Here is a 19299-nt window from a genome sequence, read left to right as displayed (position 1 = left end):
CGCCCCCCCACCCCCAATACTAAAGTACTGGTCTCACCTGCACAGGATTAATATTCTGTAGAGGGGGCCTCAGGGCGTCTCTGATCCAGCGATATATCTCCACCGACAGGAGCTTGGCTTCGTCTCGAACCGCCTTCTCTCGAGACTCAAAGAGCTTTGGCAACACTTTAATGATTGGCTTCAGGGACGTAATTTTGGAACCATACTCACTGACGGTGGGGGGGGAATAAAGAGACCGCATCATGGAGTTAGAACATGTAGCCAGGACGTCATGTCTCACACACAGCATGGGAAGCCTCACCTCAGCGCTCTCCGCAGTGCATCCGCGCAGGCCACAACAATCTTCGGGTTCTTGTTATCTAGACCTTTCAGCAGCTCTTCCTGTACGGCTTCCCCTTTCTCTATCTCTATGTACATCAAGCAGATATCCGACCCAAGTTCCTTGGCCCGGGCTTTGGGCTGGTTGAACACCTTGTTCACAACACCCGACACCACTTCTCCTGTGGTCCTAAGAAGAGTAGTACATGCAACATTACATACACAATCTGTACAACAGGGAAACTACAAGCTGGGGTCTAATAGGAGTAGGCTGCAAGATGAAGGCAGTGACGGAAGAAGCGTCTCCCAGCTGGTGAGCTTGCAGTGGCCATGGAATTTGTATAAAAGCACAGCAAGCCTAATAAAGCATGGCGAGGGTAACTAGTTTTTTGGCCAACCTTGCATACTTTCCTCAACTTTCTGCCTTAAGGGCACCAAATACTAGTGCGATTTGGGCACTTTTCATCGGATACCGATGTATCGGGCCAATAAAAGTGTCAAGTCGCAATCGCATCAGATCCGCGGCCTGGGAATCGCATTAAATAGGTTGTATGCAAAAGACCAGCAAACAATATATCGCATGCTATCCCGTCGCCCAGGAAGCTGGCGGGAAGATTAAGGGGATTTTATGAGACTTCTCCCCTATGAAAGGTAGTATTAGTGTATGGGCACCTTTTGTTTCCAAGTAGTGTATAAGTTACTTAGACAAGTTTATCGCAATAGACATTGCTATGTATTATCCTATGTGGATCAATTCAGAAATCTGTGTTTCCGTAGCAACAAAGGTTTTGTATGCTAGCCACTAACATAGACCTTGGGTTCCCATCGGTCAAGCTGATGAACTGTCTAAGGGAGAATGGTGTTGTATATACTGTCCCAGTACTTACGGTCCCTTCCCTCTTTCAGCCTCCAGACCACAGTTCGCTCCTCAGAGACAGAACTATAGAATACCCATGAAGCATTTACAGGACACATACAGTATGTAACCAGGGCACCACTTACTTCCCCGCAACGTGTGCATTTTCCACAAAAACAAGTGCAGCTTCCAGGCCTTTTAACTGGGCGATGGCGTTCGAATCGGTCACAAACTTCTTGATTAGGCCCAGATACTTGTTCCACTCCGGGCTCTTCTCGTCTACAATCTTCTGGAATAGTTTCACTGCCTCCTCGTAACCGTTTAGTCTGGCTTTCCATAGCTGAATTCATGAACAAAAAGGATCAGGTCATCGTGAGACAAATGCCAAAATTATTCATTTTTGTCACTCTCAACATTCATGACTTTCCCGAATTAGGCTTAAATCGAGGGGTCGTTTTTTTAGTTAACGAGAACCGCCTGATTATCTAGTGCAGGCGTGTTTAACAGCTGGAGGGCCATAGTTTTAAACTACACATCCCAGCATGCCTTGCCATAGTGTCAGCATTCCCTAATAGCTAAACTGTGGCAAGGCATGATGTGACTTGTAGTTTCACAAACAGCTGGAGGGCCATAGTTTGGACATGACTGAACGAGGGTAATGCGTAGCTCTTTCCTCACACGCTGCCTTTTAATGACCTCCTGAGGCAACAACTAAAATCTGGTGGAAGCTACTGACCATATCCATCAATAATGAATTAATATTGCATATCACACCATTAAAGCGGATCAGATGCTTCCTTTCATCTTCGAGCCGAATCCACTCAAGTCCGCCCCACCAACAACTTTTGCTGTCTCACACGAAGAAGGGTTACTATTTTAGCACTTAATCTTGTTCCTGAGGAGAGGTCACCTGTTCGAGCCTACCTGCCACTTTCATGTATGGACAGGGGGGTGGAAATGATGGGCTGGAGAGGGGCTCGAAAGCCCCACTGCAACATCAGATGACTGTGGTTGCCATAGTAATGTCATTCTGCCAGAAAAAAAAAATTCAAAAAAAGGGGGGGGGGGGGGGGGGGGGGGGTGTGTGGAACGCTGCAATACAAAATTATTTCTCCAGCGGATTACAGCTCAAATGCAATACCCATTCCAGAGACCACCAGTTAAAATGGCAATGTCAGCAAGAATCTCTGAATTCGCAAGAAACTAAAGCTGTGTACACATGGGGGAGATAGGGGCTGAAATTGCTGGGAATATGGTCGCTGGCGACCATATTGCAAGTGATGGGAGTGTGCCCCGTCGATAAATCGCCGGGTGCACACTCCCATTTTCAGCCCCGTTCTAATCGCTGGTCGCAGGAGCTTGCTCCTGCGACCAGCTGATTATCTCTGCGGCACCGCCCGGCAGAGGTTCCCTTTCATCAGCGACCATCTTTGGTCGCTGATGAAAAGGAGAAACTGAACAATATATTGCACAGCCATATATATATCTCCCCCGTGTGTACGGAGCTTTAGGGCAATAGTCTGAAAAGATGGAGGACCGATCTTTGCAAGAGATAAACCAGGAAACACTGCGGTAAACGTATACACATCAGCGCCGGCACATACCTTGTGCTCGCATTTCTGGTCAATAGGAAGTTTCAGCCACTCGCTGTCGTCTGCCATGTTGGATTCCCTGTATCGGTTTCAGTACTGAAGTGAGCTGCTGAAGAAGAATTATTATATTTACTTCAAATACAAATCAAGATAAACAGCACAGAAGTGCACGGTCCCAACTGCTGCTGACTTAACCCTTTATGACCCATTGCATGTCTCCGCTGTATTCCATTGATGATACTGGTAAAGTATACAATGTAGCTCTTACACCAAAACATTGGGGGTTATTCTGATTCACTCCGAAAGGCACAATCACTCTCTAATGGACAAAACCATACTGCACGGCAGGTGGGGCAGATGTAACCTGTGCAGAGAGTTAGATTTGGTTGGGGTTTGTACTTCAAACTGATATCTATATTGCAGTGTAAAAATAAAGCAGCCAGTATTTACCCTGCACAGAAACAATAAAATACCCAAATCTAACTCTCTCTGCACATGTTACATCTGCCCCACCTGCAGCGCATATGGTTTTGTCCATTAGAGAGTGATTGTGCCTTTCCGAGTAAATCAGAATAACCCCCATTGTGATCCATTCTATATAATTAATTTTAATGCTTGAGCATTTGCCGGAAAATGTTCCCTGTGTTTTCGGACATTTATAAATGGACTCAGACTGTATTGTGACGGCTGCCATTCAAATAAATAATAAAATAGACATAAGTGTTCCCTCACCCTGCACCTTTTTAAAAACCTCAAAATGTACCCTGCCCTTTTTTTGTGTGGCACGGTGCATCCTTACACTGCACCCCACTGTGCTGACATGCCACTGAGAACTTTGGGTGTGTGCCATCACGTGTAATGGGCATTACAGTGTGGTAGAATGTGTAACGGGTACTACGGTGTATGCCTTTATGTGTAAGGGGTAATACATCATGTGGAACGGTTACTACGGTGTGGTATAATGTGTATTACGGTGTATGCCATCATGTGTAACGGTTACTACGGTGTGGTATAATGTGAAATGGGCATTACGGTGTATGACATAAAGTGTAACGGGTAATACAGTGTATGCCATCATGAGTAACAAGTACTACGGTGTATGCTATCAAGAGTAAGGGGCATTAGTGTGTGGTATAATGTGTAATTGTCATCACGACAGAATATGTAATGGGCATAGCAGAGTATGACAAATTTTAATGGGAGTAATCCTAATGCAGTGTGCAATTTTTTATATATGTTTTGTTGTTTCTTATGCAAATATCCAATATGAAACGTGCCCTCCCAATTGAAAAAAAAAAAAGTACCCTGCCCTGAAACCATGCTAGAGAGAACACTACATACATACTATTCCACTTAAATGGTCAACTGCTCATAAAGAGTTAAGAGATCACCACTATGCCTTCCCTGGGTGTTTTAGGTTCAGTCAGACATTAAAGTGCTTTTAAAAGCAGCACAGCACTAAAACCTTCCAGTTACTCTCGTTATTTCATTCTATTATTGGACTCAAGGTCCGTGCTGGCTCGGACTCCACGAGACAAGTGGCAACAATTCCAGGAGCTTTTTAGCTTCGTAACAGATAGGAATATATGGATATATGCCCCACTGTCACCTCTTTATAGGGACGTATAATTAAAGGACACTGAATACATTAAATGCAGAGGGGAGAACAACTCAAGAGCATGGTAATAGCAGTGGGCACATGTTCACATTACTTCTGGAAACAGCACCACTCACTAGACACACAGACAGCCCTGTCACCCGCACTTCACCCCGCAACATCCCAGACAGCCCTGTCACCCCGCAATGCCCCAGACAGTACAGTCGCTTCTCCGCGCGCCCCAGACAGCCCTGTCACATGCAAACACTTCTACCCGCAACGGGCATGTGAACGGCAGCTTTAATTGGCCAGGATTGCCATATACTTCCCGCAAGCCTCCAAGTGTCAGATATCAGCAAAGTCATTAATGCTGTTTACGATGGCAATTAGGACTGATACAAGGCGACACAGGCAACGATAGTGACTGACCGCCTCTAAAATGAAAATGCAACGAACAAGAGACCTCTAACAACACTAGAAGGACAGAACAACACAGCTCTACTCAATCACATAGTTAGAGACGTTACAAAATAGGGGTATAATCTTTGGTGAGCTGTGACAGAGACCAGTGCCGATAGCTCGTGGGTTCAGTATTCAACTGATGCCCCCTGCACCCGCCGTTTCCACCTCGCTAGTTTTTCCAGAGAGTGTGGCAGTCAAAACAGCGAGGCTCACGGATAAATGCAGCGGGATCCCTGCATTAGCGGCAAACCTTGCTGTTTGGAGGAGGGCGGCGAGGAGTCTCCCGGAATGGTAAACAGGGAGAGCAGCCTGCACGGGGGTTAAATGTTGATGATTGCTTGTTTTCAGCGATACACGCCGCAGACACCGCCTCGCTGGCCGCATTGATTCCGCCCATAGAGTATCTCCTTAAATGCTGAGTACACACTGGACCCCCTAACAGTGTGAGCTGCTTTGTTTAAAAGCCACCCAGTGGTGTACGGCCTGGCGATGGAAGCTGATGCAAGTTCCCACATAACAGTCGCCCATCTATTACCAGCAGGGGTGGATGACTTTCCATAGAGTCCTTAAAAAAATAAAAAAAAGGGGGAGAAGGACGCTGGAATGGGCACATTTTCAGTGCTGGTGGTTTTCCCCCATCATTGATGCACATACACACTGGGCAAAAGGGTCCAGCGTGTATGCCCGGAACAGCGAGTTTTGCCCGCAAATACAGGGAGCTCATATAGCACGGGATCAGCCCCCTCGACCCCCCCCCCCCCCCCCCACAATGAATATACCCAAACTTATTGGCTGAAAAAAAAAAAAAAAAAAAAATTCATATGACCAACCCTTCTCCTCTTCCTCAGAAGACAGGCAAATATAGTGGTTGGATCATTTATGGTACATTGTACACATTCGATTCACTAGATCGAATTCAATATTTCCTTGGCTGCACAGTAGATTTTTCTGTTCGATTTTGTGAAAATGGGAGCGCGCATTGAATGTAGATGGAAAGTGACACAAAAACCATTCGATTTCGTTTAGGATTCGATTTTGCTTCTATAAGCAGAATTCGAAAATCAGGGAAAAAAAATATAAATAATAAAATCGATGCATGTGTATAGGGCTTTAGATGGACAAAACCATGCTGCACTGCAGGAGGGCAGATGCAACATGTGCAGACAGAATTACATTTGGGTGGGGTTTTACTTCAAAGTGAGATCTATATTGCAGTGTAGAAATAAAGCAGCCAGTATTTACCCTGCACAGAAACAAAATTACTCACCTAAATGAAGAAGGAATTTGTCAGAGTGAAACAAAATAACCCCCATGACACATAACCATGGGCTAGGAGAGGGGCACACAGGTAGACCCCTTGCTGTATTATTACCCATGTAGGGTAGAGGGTGGGGCAATCGTGCACAGCAGGGAACTGGTTTGTGACTCCCTAGTTTTATTATTAGGCACCTAGTGATGCAGCAATCTGCTGACAAAGAACGACCTGCGGTAGGTGTGGTTACATACAGAACATTGACAAGGTGGATGTGTAATTACAGAGCTAGGTTACCTGCATTCCCCGGGAGACCTGCTAACAAAGCATTCTCTCCGGAGAGCAGGACTTCTGCAAAGCACACACATGAAACAATGGCTTTCAGCCCAATACATCAGCATGAATGTTTACACGAAATTTAGGGGGCAATATAATTGGTCATTAGGTAGAAAGTAGCCTTGAAGATGGACCAATGGCTGAACGCATGAGTTTACACACAAAGAAAGCAGAAAGTGATATACAGTATTGGGAAGGCGGCTGCTTCAGGACAGGGAGTAATTAAGGGGTGAGGAATGGCAAAATGATAAACTCCATTGCGACTGCAAAGCTAAACCGGCATCCACACAATTAGAACAGACATCTAGGACTCTCACTGAGCAGAAGCACCGATTTCTCATTGCGATAGATAGATCGATATATCTTCTTTAATGAATAAGATGTGAAACTTGCTTAGGTTTTGGTTAAACAAAATAAAGAAAAGAATGTCTAACTGCTGTCAGGAACAATTAGTAGTGACTATACCCCCTTTCACATCGCACCAGGGTTATTTCCGGGTTCTTATGGACCCGGGTCGAGGTGCGGTGTGAGCGCACCACAGCTTATAACCCAGGGGAACCAACCTGGCAATTTGACCTAGGTTCTAAGAAAGGGTAAAAGGTTTAATGTGAAAATGCCGAGCTGGGATCACGACCCTGGGTTCGACCCGAACTTTAGAATGTGGAACGGGTATAACTTGCAGGCATAAATAGGGGACAATTCAATAGCACCGCGAAGGAGGTCTCAGAGGTATTCAAATCAGTGCGCTGCTACGGCTGACAGACAGAATTCTTCATGAAATTCAGCTAATCTTCTGCAGCAGTTTTTGGCCCTCAGTGCCCCAGGCACTTTCAAAGAATGCCAATAGTCATGACGAACACTTAGTTTAATTAGCGAGTCTGGCATTCGCAGCGTTAATAGCATGCAGAACTGAATCGCTGCGTAATCTCCTTCCCAGAGCGCTGAATTGAATAGACTCCATAGAAACACTGAATTTGCAGTATGTGTACAGTACGTATCTAATGGTAATACATTATATAAGGATATTCATACGCAGATCTCAGGCCTCTTTACATTTCTAGGTCTTCCCTCTCCAGAGAGTCCCTGACACCATATGTACTATGCCAATACCTTACATCCTTTCTAGCTATACAGGTCAATACAACACACACACTTAAATGTATAAACCCAGGTGACCCAGGAACCGTACAGCAGCCTCATATAGAGACAAGGCTCCGGTGTGAGGAAGGTTAGGGGCCTCAAGTACATGACAGTGAGGTGCTGTACACAGGATGCGAGGATGGGCAGCACTGTGACAGTATACAGGCAGGGCCCCTGTATGAGGAAGGTTAGGGGCCCCAGCTACATGACAGTGAGGTGCTGTACACAGGATGCGAGGATGGGCAGCACTGTGTGACAGTATACAGGCAGGGCCCCTGTATGAGGAAGGTTAGGGGCCCCAGCTACATGACAGTGAGGTGCTGTACACAGGATGCGAGGATGAGCAGCACTGTGTGACAGTATACACAGAGCCTGGTGCCCGCGGTGCAGGGGGCAGGGTATACTGCAGCACGCAGGCCGGAGTCGGCGTGTACGGGCCGGCAGTGAGGCGGACGCTCCCGTGTTACCTCCGGAGCAGAGCGGGGTGGGGGCCCGGGTGCCGCTCTCCTCTCAGGCCGCCGCCTCACACAAAGGGCTCGGTGTCATCTCCCGGAGCTCACACGGCTTGAACCCGAGCGGCGCAGCCAATGATGTCACACCATGGGCAGGGCCCGTCCCTTCCGGCGCCGAGAGCCAATCATCGCCGTCCCTACCACCGGAGCAGGGGTATCATCCGCCGCCGCCCCCTCCCATACACACTCACGTCTAGCTGCCCTGCCCACCTACCGGCCAGAGCAGCATCATGCCAGCCCAGCCCACCTACCCGGCCAGGGCAGCATCCTGCCAGCCCAGCCCACCTACCCGGCCAGAGCAGCATCATGCCCGCCCAGCCCACCTACCCGCCAGAGCATCATCTGCCAGCCCAGCCCACCTACCCGGCCAGGGCAGCCTCATCATGCCCACCTACCCGGCCAGGGCAGCCTCCTGCCCGCCCAGCCCACCTACCCGGCCAGGGCAGCATCATCATGCCCACCTACCCGGCCAGGGCAGCATCATCATGCCCACCTACCCGGCCAGGGCAGCCTCATCATGCCCGCCCAGCCCACCTACCCGGCCAGAGCAGCCTCATAATCCGCCCAGCCCACCTACTCGGCTAGAGCAGCCTCATCATGCCCGCCCAGCCCACCTACCCGGCCAGAGCAGCCTCATCATGCCCGCCCAGCTCACCTACCCGGCCAGGGCAGCCTCATCATACCCGCCCAGCCCACCTACCCGGCCAGGGCAGCATCCTGCCTGCCCAGCCCACCTACCCACCAGAGCTGCCTCATCATGCCCGCCCAGCCCACCTACCCGGCCAGGGCAGCATCCTGGCCGCCCAGCCCACCTACCCGGCCAGAGCAGCCTCATCCTGCCCGCCCAGCCCACCTACCCGGCCAGGGCAGCATCCTGCCCGCCCAGCCCACCTACCCGGCCAGGGCAGCATCCTGCCCGCCCAGCCCACCTACCCGGCCAGGGCAGCATCCTGCCCGCCCAGCCCACCTACCCGGCCAGGGCAGCATCCTGCCCGCCCAGCCCACCTACCCGGCCAGAGCAGCCTCATCATGCCCGCCCAGCTCACCTACCCGGCCAGGGCAGCATCCTGCCCGCCCAGCCCACCTACCCGGACAGAGCAGTCTCATCATGCCCACCTACCCGGCCAGGGCAGCATCCTGCCCGCCCAGCCACCCTACCCGGCCAGGGCAGCATCCTGCCCGCCCAGCCGCCCTACCCGGCCAGAGCAGCCTCATCATGCCCGCCCAGCCGCCCTACCCGGCCAGAGCAGCCTCATCATGCCCGCCCAGCCGCCCAGAGCAGCCTCATCATACCCGCCCAGCCCGTTACCCGGCCAGGGCAGCATCCTGCCCGCCCAGCCACCTACCCGGCCAGAGCAGCCTCATCCTGCCCGCCCAGCCCACCTACCCGGCCAGAGCAGCCTCATCCTGCCCGCCCAGCCCACCTACCCGGCCAGAGCAGCCTCATCCTGCCCGCCCAGCCCACCTACCCGGCCAGAGCAGCCTCATCCTGCCCGCCCAGCCCACCTACCCGGCCAGGGCAGCCTCATCCTGCCCACCTACCCGGCCAGGGCAGCATCATCCTGCCCACCTACCCGGCCAGGGCAGCATCCTGCCCGCCCAGCCCACCTACCCGGCCAGGGCAGCATCCTGCCCGCCCAGCCGCCCTACCCGGCCAGAGCAGCCTCCTGCCCGCCCAGCCGCCCTACCCGGCCAGAGCAGCCTCATCATGCCCGCCCAGCCGCCCAGAGCAGCCTCATCATGCCCGCCCAGCCGCCCTACCCGGCCAGAGCAGCCTCATCCTGCCCGCCCAGCCCACCTACCCGGCCAGAGCAGCCTTATCATGCCCGCCAGCCCACCTACCCGGCCAGGGCAGCATCCTGCCCGCCCAGCCCACCTACCCGGCCAGAGCAGCCTTATCATGCCCGCCCAGCCCACCTACCCGGCCAGAGCAGCCTTATCATGCCCGCCCAGCCCACCTACCCGGCCAGGGCAGCATCCTGCCCGCCCAGAGCAGTCTCATCATGCCCACACATGCCCACCTATCCGGCCAGAGCACCATCTGCCTGCCCACCTACCCGGCCAGAGCAGCCTCATCCTGCCCGCCCAGCCGCCCTACCCGGCCAGAGCAGCCTCATCATGCCCGCCCAGCCGCCCTACCCGGCCAGAGCAGCCTCATCATGCCCGCCCAGCCGCCCTACCCTGCCAGAGCAGCCTCATCATGCCCGCCCAGCCGCCCTACCCGGCCAGAGCAGCCTCATCATGCCCGCCCAGAGCAGCCTCATCATGCCCGCCCAGCCCGTTACCCGGCCAGGGCAGCATCCTGCCCGCCCAGCCCACCTACCCGGCCAGAGCAGCCTCATCATGCCCGCCCAGCCCGTTACCCGGCCAGGGCAGCATCCTGCCCGCCCAGCCCACCTACCCGGCCAGAGCAGCCTCATCATGCCCGCCCACCTACCCGGCCAGGGCAGCATCCCCCCCCCCCCTAGAATGCTTCTTCAGCCAGAGCCTCTGGAACTCTGCCATACCATTGGCCATAGCAACCAATCAGCGCCAACCTACCAGTTAAAATATTGCACTTGATAAATGCCAGCTACATGGTACCTCTCCTCCTGTCTCCAACTTTCACAATTGCATGCAATAAAACAGAGAGGTTTGCCATCCACATGCACCCAATACCACGATGGAATTGTGCCAAATGTGTCCAGTTACAAAGTTTGACACCTCTTCCCCTAAACACGATGGCGATGTATGCAGCAGCCAATCAGCTTTCTGTCAATTTCAAAACTTAGACAATTGGTGGTGTTGCCCTAGCAACAAATCTGCTAACTACTGTAGATCTAAAATGGATAGATCTTCATCTGCTCAGTAATGACATACCTTATCCAATGAGCATTTTGGTTAAGAGATTTTTTAATATTCTTTTTTTCATACTTACCTGGTCCTCTGGTCGTGTCCCAACGGTTCCCTCAGGATCCTCTTCAGTGCCATCTCTGGTCCCAGGGGTGCATTGCGCTGGTGACATCACTGGCGCGACCATGCACTTAGGCAATGCGCCCCTGGGACCGGGGATGCCACTGAAGAGTATCCAGAAGGCCGCCGTAGCCATCAGGGGACGAGGCAAGTATGATAAAAAAAGGGGCAGGAGGGGGAAACAAAAAAAAAAAATTATTCTGAAAAACTTTTCAGAATATTTCATTTTTATTTTTGGAATACATGGATAAGGGAGACTTGACCTGCACCATCATATATTTTAAAAGATCCACAGGTGGGGCTAAATACTTCACTAGCGATTCTGTGTGGAGACCTGGAAAAGGTTAACTGTTGGGGGTCCTTGAGAACCACTGGTGTACATCACCAATTGGGCAGCCCAACCATGTAGAGAGTACCACAATGGGTTAACCACTTGGATGGTATGCCGCAGCGGGCAGTCCCGTAAAATTTCCGGTGAAACCACTAATATAGAATAGGTGTGCGCCCGCCGCTGGCCCAACCCTTCCAGTACCTACCCACCCCCGCCCAACCCTTGCAGTACCCCCAGCCATCACCTTTTCTCCGGCAATCGGTACGCCGGAGCTCCCCTGACCCGCCTGCCAGCCAACCAGCAGTCACTCATTTTACAGTGACGTCGGCAGCAGCCTCGGGTGCGTTCAGGCACCCGAGTCCTCCCGAGCCTGCCACCGACATTACTGCTGAATGTGACAGGCGGCTTAGGCAGCGGCAGCAGGGAAGCTCCGGCGTACTAATGCCGGGGGGGGGGGGGGGGGGGGGGGTTTGCTCAGAGCGACTGTTCTTTTAGTATAAATACATATACTGTCAAGTCAATGAATTGACTAAAGGAGTAGTCGCTGTGAGTAATGCTGGCATTTTTAGCTGATATTTGAGAATCTCACAGCAACGTTGGCACTCATGTTAGCCAGTGCATGCGAGGAACACCCGTGATATTGGCACATGTCGGTGGACATGAAAACAGAAGTCACTGTCAGACATGAGGAAGTAGTTTTATATAGATGCTCAGCTCTCCACACTGGATCTATTTAAAAGTCCATCTCTGGGAATTCTATCCAATCTGACTACATTTATTACTCCTGCTGCTGCTGCTAACAAATACTGCTTTTACACCAACATTTTGGATCTGACACACTGTTCCAAACCAGGATTTACCGCATTTACATTGCAGTGCCGACCTGGGATATTCCTGGGTCGGCACCGTTCACACTGCGCATGGATGCAGCTTCTTGAAGAATAGATTAACTGCATCGCCAATGTCATGCTGTGCGGAGAACCTAGAACTCCGGAAAGCTGCTTGGGCTGCCTCCATCTGTCCTGGCACAGCTGTCACGAGTGGAGCAGACAGCAGCGGAAGCTACATGTCCCCTCTCCCAACCTCCGTCCTGACCGCAGGACGCTCTCCCATTAATGTAGACAGGTCTGGTTTGGATGACACGATTTACCAGTTTACACTGCCCCTGAACATGGGTCTAATGGTGTGTACACATGGTCATGATCGCATCAGGATGGAATTGCACAACAAGCCATGAGACATGCATGAAATGTTGACTGTATAGTATATAGTGTTCATTCTAGCAGCCGCTAACTTTGAAGACCCCTGCAGTTCCTCTTCCCTGCCTGGGGTGTCGCGGTCTGCTGTAGTGCTTCTAGCACAGTGTGGTCTGTATATCAGCACTGATCTGCAAACCAGACCTGTGCTAGAAACACCACAGCAGACAGCGACACCCCAGGCAGGGAAGAGGAACTGCAGGGGTCTTCAAAGATAGCGGGTGCTAGAATGAACACTAGTATAGATAAGTACTATATAGTCAATGCAGCCCTGTCTAACTGGCTTTGATTTGTGCTGGTTAAAAAACCTGTGAGGGCCGCTGTCCCCCCCCCTTTTTTTCTTTTCTGTCCCCCCCCTGTTTTGTATAATGTGAACATTTTTCAATAAAAATCATTGAAGTTTAAAACACCTGTGCGATACCAATGCGATTTTGACTATATAGTCAAAATCTCACCGTGTGTACACACCATTACACGTGTTAAATCCAGAACATTTCCCAGGCTGCATTGCTGGGTTTTTGGACTCAGGTTATTTTTAAAAAAGGGGCCATTTACACAGAGGCACAACCCAGGTTTATCCCAAAAATAAACCAGGAAATTGCTTCAGTTTATAAGGTGTATTAATGCTCAAACAGTAACTTGTTTAAGACTTTTCAGATACAAGCCACGAGCATGAGAACTAAGTTTCCCCCAGACTTTTAGAAGAGATTTAAACATGAAAACTTGCCCACATAAACCAGTCCGCTGCTACAGATTTTACTGCAACTTCACCACGTTCTCTTTAGGTCTGAAACATCTCTCCCATGATAGGAAAACCATATGTACAGGAAGTGCCATCCAGAATAACTATAGGTTTATGGGGTGCACAGCGAAAGTGACAATGCAGACACCACGTACCATTCCAGTACGTCCATGACGGGGATGGGGGGCTGGTTTACGGACGATTCACATTACCAAAACAAGCTATACCACCTTACTTCAGACAGCACTCCAAAGGGTTAATGTGCAATTGTAACACCGGCGACAGGACACCAAATGGGCAATGATCTTGTTTTTTTTTTTTGTTTTTTTTTAAGCAGTGATACATTAATTCTGTTATTGCTCTGACCAGTGTGAGTGCCACAGACAACCACATCTCTGCTAGCAGTCTCTTGAAGGCAGCGGGCAGAAATATGGCTTTAGTGCCCAATAGCACTTCTCATTAACACCCATTAGTTGACAAGTGCTTTAGGTGCAACAAGAGTGATAATAGATAGAGGAAATGGGTAAAACTAGAAGGGACCCCCAGTCCACACATCAAACTGCATTCCGGAGCTTGTGGTGTCTGGTCCGAGAGGGGTCCCGTCTGGTGGGAGTTCATGTGATACCTGTCACCAGGGAGAGATAAAAGCCTTTCTGACCAGGAAACACTGGAAAGGTCTGGACTATAAATATAGGCTCTAATCCAGGGCTGGGCAACACCGGCCCTCCAGATGTTGATGAACTACACATCCCAGCATGCCTTGTATCAGTTTCAGCATGGCCACAAACTAATGCAAAGCATCCTGGGATGTGTAGTTCACTAATATCTGGAGGGCCGGTGTTGCCCAGCCCTGCTCTAATCTCTACTTACCCATGTCCCGAGTGACAGGTGTCATAGAACCCCCCCCCCCGGACAGGCACCCACAGGGTCAGTTTTTACTAAGTCCCATAATAAACGGGCATGTACAACTATTGGATTGCTCGGTCATACATCCAAAATCATGCCCAATTCACTTGGCTGGCAGCCCCACAGGGGTGCAGAGAGATCTCATGGCTACCATAAGTGCTGCATACACGCAAATTTGACAGCATTCATCATCCAAAATTTAATCACACCCAAAGCATAGCCTACAGTCCACCAGCGGTATACGGTCATTAAGTAGACATACAGTGGGTCAAAAGGTCAACACAAGCTTTAGGTCGACATGGGTTTTGAAGGTTTTTTTGAGCCAATGGGTGGTATTTCATGCCCTACCATCCACTAGGGCACGGAGGGAGAACAGAATAGTGTGCCGGGCGCACAGTGCATTTTTCTGTGTCCATGTCAATATTGGAGACCAAAAAAAAAAAACAACCACATTTAAAACCCATGTCAACCTTTTGACTGTCTACCTTCCCAATGCTGCCCTAATGCTTGTGTCAACCCAAAGTATATCGACCTTAATTTAGCTGCCCAATGATCCATACCCCCACCAGAACATAAATGCAACCCAGGGCTCAGCTGCAGTGGGCACACAGCGTTACAGGGGGTCAACAGAAGTGCAATGCCTTGCGCAGATCAGACATACATAGCCCTGACATTACAGTAAGGGGGTTACAAACAAAAAATGGGAAAAAATAAGTAGAGTTTATGGACAATGAAGGGTGACAGCAGCAGCATGTGACACCATTACAGCGATGTTCATCTCTTCTAACTGAATGGGCCCAATAGAGGGTTTACCAATGAGGTTCTGTATAGACATGCCAGTGCAGGGGGGAGAGACTGGCAACCAAATAATGGCCAATGTAGCAACAGTCCACTACACAGCACAGACACCCCCACCCCAAAGGGACAGATCCCCCTGCGGGCACACAGGGCAACTACCATCATAACCTGGGGGGGTGACGGATAGGGGTGGCATCGTGCACCCCTATCCGTCACCCATAGGGGTGCACGATGCCACCCCTATGCCAGCCAGCCACAGGGAGCTGCTGGGGGGAGACAGGACAGGACCCCTGGCCCTTCCCTCATCTCCCCCTATGAGGGTACATCGGCCGCTATGCATTAGGCCATCCCCGCCCACCGGCCCGGACACCCCGGTACATATAGACCATCACTCGCCCCATACCTGCTCCCGGGTCGCTCCTTGTGCCCCCCGCGGTAGTGCGATGTCGCCGCCGCTCCGGACCGGGATACCGGGCTCTGCGACGTTCCTGCTGCTGCCCGTTTGAACGCGATCACTGCCGTGCGTAGTATCCTTAAAGCCGATTGGTTCACTGAGCAACGGCGACGGCCGCTCGCTGATTGGGCGGTTTGAACACAGTAGGCGGGGCCAGAGACAGGCTGCGAGACAGTGGCGCTCTAGCTGTGGCTGTGTGTATGTGTCACTCGCTCAGTCTGTCAGTCAGTCAGTGGTCACACAGTGCTAGGTGTCACTGTCAGTCAGTCAGTGGTCACACAGTGCTAGGTGCCAGTGTCAGTCAGTCAGTGGTCACACAGTGCTAGGTGCCAGTGTCAGTCAGCACTGCTGGTCACACAGTGCTAGGTGCCAGTGTCAGTCAGTGCTGGTCACACAGTGCTAGGTGCCAGTGTCAGTCAGTGCTGGTCATACAGTGCTAGGTGCCAGTGTCAGCCAATGCTGGTCACACAGTGCTGCAGTGCTAGGTGTCAGTGTCTCAGTCAGTGCTGGTCACACAGTGCTGCAGTGCTAGGCGTCAGATGCAGTGGTGAGTGGAGGTGTCAGTCAGTGCTGGTCACAGTGCTGCAGCGGTAGGTGTCAGTCAGTGCTGGTCACATAGCTGCAGCTGTAGGTGTCAGTGTCAGTCAGTGCTGGTCACACAGTGCTAGGTGCCAGTATCAGTCAGTGCTGGTCACACAGTGCTAGGTGTCACTGTCAGTCAGTGCTGGTCACACAGTGCTAGGTGCCAGTATCAGTCAGTGCTGGTCACACAGTGCTAGGTGTCACTGTCAGTCAGTGCTGGTCACACAGTGCTAGGTGTCACTCAGTCAGTCAGTGCTGGTCACACAGTGCTAGGTGTCAGTGTCAGTCAGTGCTGGTCACACAGTGCTAGGTGTCAGTGTCAGTCAGTGCTGGTCACACAGTGCTAGGTGGTGTCTCTGTCAGCCAATGCTGGTCACACAGTGCTAGCCTGACAGTGTCAGTCAGTGCTGGTCACACAGTGCTGCAGTGCTAGGTGTCAGTGTCTCAGTCAGTGCTGGTCACACAGTGCTGCAGTGCTAGGCGTCAGATGCAGTGGTGAGTGGAGGTGTCAGTCAGTGCTGGTCACAGTGCTGCAGCGGTAGGTGTCAGTCAGTGCTGGTCACATAGCTGCAGCTGTAGGTGTCAGTGTCAGTCAGTGCTGGTCACACAATGCTAGGTGCCAGTATCAGTCAGTGCTGGTCACACAGTGCTAGGTGGTGTCACTGTCAGTCAGTGCTGGTCACACAGTGCTAGGTGCCAGTGTCAGTCAGTTAGTCAGTGATGGATGGTCACACAGTGCTAGGTGCCAGTGTCAGTCAGTCCAGTGATGGATGGTCAAACAGTGCCAGGTGCCAGTGTCAGTCAGTGCTGGTCACACAGTGCTAGGTGCCAGTATCAGTCAGTGCTGGTCACACAGTGCTAGGTGTCACTGTCAGTCAGTGCTGGTCACACAGTGCTAGGTGTCACTGTCAGTCAGTGCTGGTCACACAGTGCTAGGTGTCACTGTCAGTCAGTGCTGGTCACACAGTGCTAGGTGCCAGTATCAGTCAATGCTGGTCCACACAGTGCTAGGTGGTGTCACTGTCAGTCAGTGCTGGTCACACAGTGCTAGGTGCCAGTGTCAGTCAGTGCTGGTCACACAGTGCTAGGTGGTGTCACTGTCAGGCAATGCTGGTCACACAGTGCTAGCCTGACAGTGTCAGTCAGTGCTGGTCACACAGTGCTGCAGTGCTAGGTGTAAGTGTCAGTCAGTGCTGGTCACACAGTGCTGCAGTGCTAGGCGTCAGATGCAGTGGTGAGTGGAGGTGTCAGTCAGTGCTGGTCACAGTGCTGCAGCGGTAGGTGTCAGTCAGTGCTGGTCACATAGCTGCAGCTGTAGGTGTCAGTGTCAGTCAGTGGTGGTCACACAGTGCTAGGTGTCACTGTCAGTCAGTGCTGGTCACACAGTGCTGCAGTGCTAGCCTGTCAGTGTCAGTCAGTGCTGGTCACAGTGCTGCAGCTGTAGGTGTCAGTCAGTGGTGGTCACAAAGTGCTAGGTGTCACTGTCAGTCAGTACTGGTCACACAGTGCTAGGTGTCACTGTTAGTCAGTGCTGGTCACAGTGCTGCAGTGCTAGCCTGTCAGTGTCAGTCAGTGGTGGTCACACAGTGCTAGGTGTCACTGTCAGTCAGTGCTGGTCACAGTCACAGTGCTGCAGTGCTAGCCTGTCAGTGTCAGTCAGTGCTGGTCACAGTGCTGCAGCTGAAGGTGTCAGTCAGTGGTGGTCACATAGCTGCAGCTGTAGGTGTCAGTGTCAGTCAGTGCTGGTCACACAATGCTAGGTGCCAGTATCAGTCAGTGCTGGTCACACAGTGCTAGGTGGTGTCACTGTCAGTCAGTGCTGGTCACACAGTGCTAGGTGCCAGTATCAGTCAGTGCTGGTCACACAGTGCTAGGTGGTGTCACTGTCAGTCAGTGCTGGTCACACAGTGCTAGGTGCCAGTGTCAGTCAGTTAGTCAGTGATGGATGGTCACACAGTGCTAGGTGCCAGTGTCAGTCAGTCAGTGATGGATGGTCACACAGTGCTAGGTGCCAGTGTCAGTCAGTGCTGGTCACACAGTGCTAGGTGCCAGTATCAGTCAGTGCTGGTCACACAGTGCTAGGTGTCACTGTCAGTCAGTGCTGGTCACACAGTGCTAGGTGTCACTGTCAGTCAGTGCTGGTCACACAGTGCTAGGTGTCACTGTCAGTCAGTGCTGGTCACACAGTGCTAGGTGCCAGTATCAGTCAGTGCTGGTCACACAGTGCTAGGTGGTGTCACTGTCAGTCAGTGCTGGTCACACAGTGCTAGGTGCCAGTGTCAGTCAGTGCTGGTCACACAGTGCTAGGTGGTGTCACTGTCAGGCAATGCTGGTCACACAGTGCTAGCCTGACAGTGTCAGTCAGTGCTGGTCACACAGTGCTGCAGTGCTAGGTGTAAGTGTCAGTCAGTGCTGGTCACACAGTGCTGCAGTGCTAGGCGTCAGATGCAGTGGTGAGTGGAGGTGTCAGTCAGTGCTGGTCACAGTGCTGCAGCGGTAGGTGTCAGTCAGTGCTGGTCACATAGCTGCAGCTGTAGGTGTCAGTGTCAGTCAGTGGTGGTCACACAGTGCTAGGTGTCACTGTCAGTCAGTGCTGGTCACACAGTGCTGCAGTGCTAGCCTGTCAGTGTCAGTCAGTGCTGGTCACAGTGCTGCAGCTGTAGGTGTCAGTCAGTGGTGGTCACAAAGTGCTAGGTGTCACTGTCAGTCAGTACTGGTCACACAGTGCTAGGTGTCACTGTTAGTCAGTGCTGGTCACAGTGCTGCAGTGCTAGCCTGTCAGTGTCAGTCAGTGGTGGTCACACAGTGCTAGGTGTCACTGTCAGTCAGTGCTGGTCACAGTCACAGTGCTGCAGTGCTAGCCTGTCAGTGTCAGTCAGTGGTGGTCACAAAGTGCTAGGTGTCACTGTCAGTCAGTACTGGTCACACAGTGCTAGGTGTCACTGTTAGTCAGTGCTGGTCACAGTGCTGCAGTGCTAGCCTGTCAGTGTCAGTCAGTGGTGGTCACACAGTGCTAGGTGTCACTGTCAGTCAGTGCTGGTCACAGTGCTGCAGTGCTAGCCTGTCAGTGTCAGTCAGTGGTGGTCACGCAGTGCTAATTGGAAAGGATAGTGGATAACAAGTTATCCACCGGTGTGGGGGGCGCAAAGTATATGGGTTGTGCTGCCAAGCTGCAGTGTAAGAAAAAGGGGATAGTTAGTCCCCAACTAGAAA

At 51.7% G+C, this 19299-nt stretch overlaps 1 protein-coding gene across 11 annotated transcripts in view; it reads right to left on the bottom strand.

The window, feature by feature from the left end:
• The window catches only part of CKAP5 (cytoskeleton associated protein 5), a 37140-nt gene extending 21530 nt beyond the window's left edge, over positions 1-15610 (bottom strand). For 8 of the 11 annotated variants that reach the window (XM_083164457.1, XM_083164463.1, XM_083164464.1 and 5 more), the window contains exons 1-5: positions 15454-15610; positions 2779-2875; positions 1321-1514; positions 302-508; positions 38-209 (exon numbers count right to left, since the gene is read on the bottom strand). In XM_083164457.1, coding sequence (XP_083020583.1) covers positions 38-209; positions 302-508; positions 1321-1514; positions 2779-2835 — 630 coding nt within the window. In that variant the 5' untranslated portion in view covers positions 2836-2875; positions 15454-15610. Of the gene's footprint in view, positions 1-37; positions 210-301; positions 509-1320; positions 1515-2778; positions 2876-8020; positions 8174-15453 lie in introns of those variants that run through there. The other 3 variants (XM_083164458.1, XM_083164459.1, XM_083164460.1) reach the window with 3 other exon arrangements.
• Between the last annotated feature and the right edge of the window lie 3689 nt (positions 15611-19299).

The sequence above is a fragment of the Crinia signifera genome, chromosome 11, assembly GCF_055691185.1.
Source record: "Crinia signifera chromosome 11, ASM5569118v1, whole genome shotgun sequence".
Classification (NCBI taxonomy): domain Eukaryota; kingdom Metazoa; phylum Chordata; class Amphibia; order Anura; family Myobatrachidae; genus Crinia; species Crinia signifera.
Note: the sequence above shows the minus strand (reverse complement) of the source record. Positions and strands in the feature narration are given on the sequence as shown.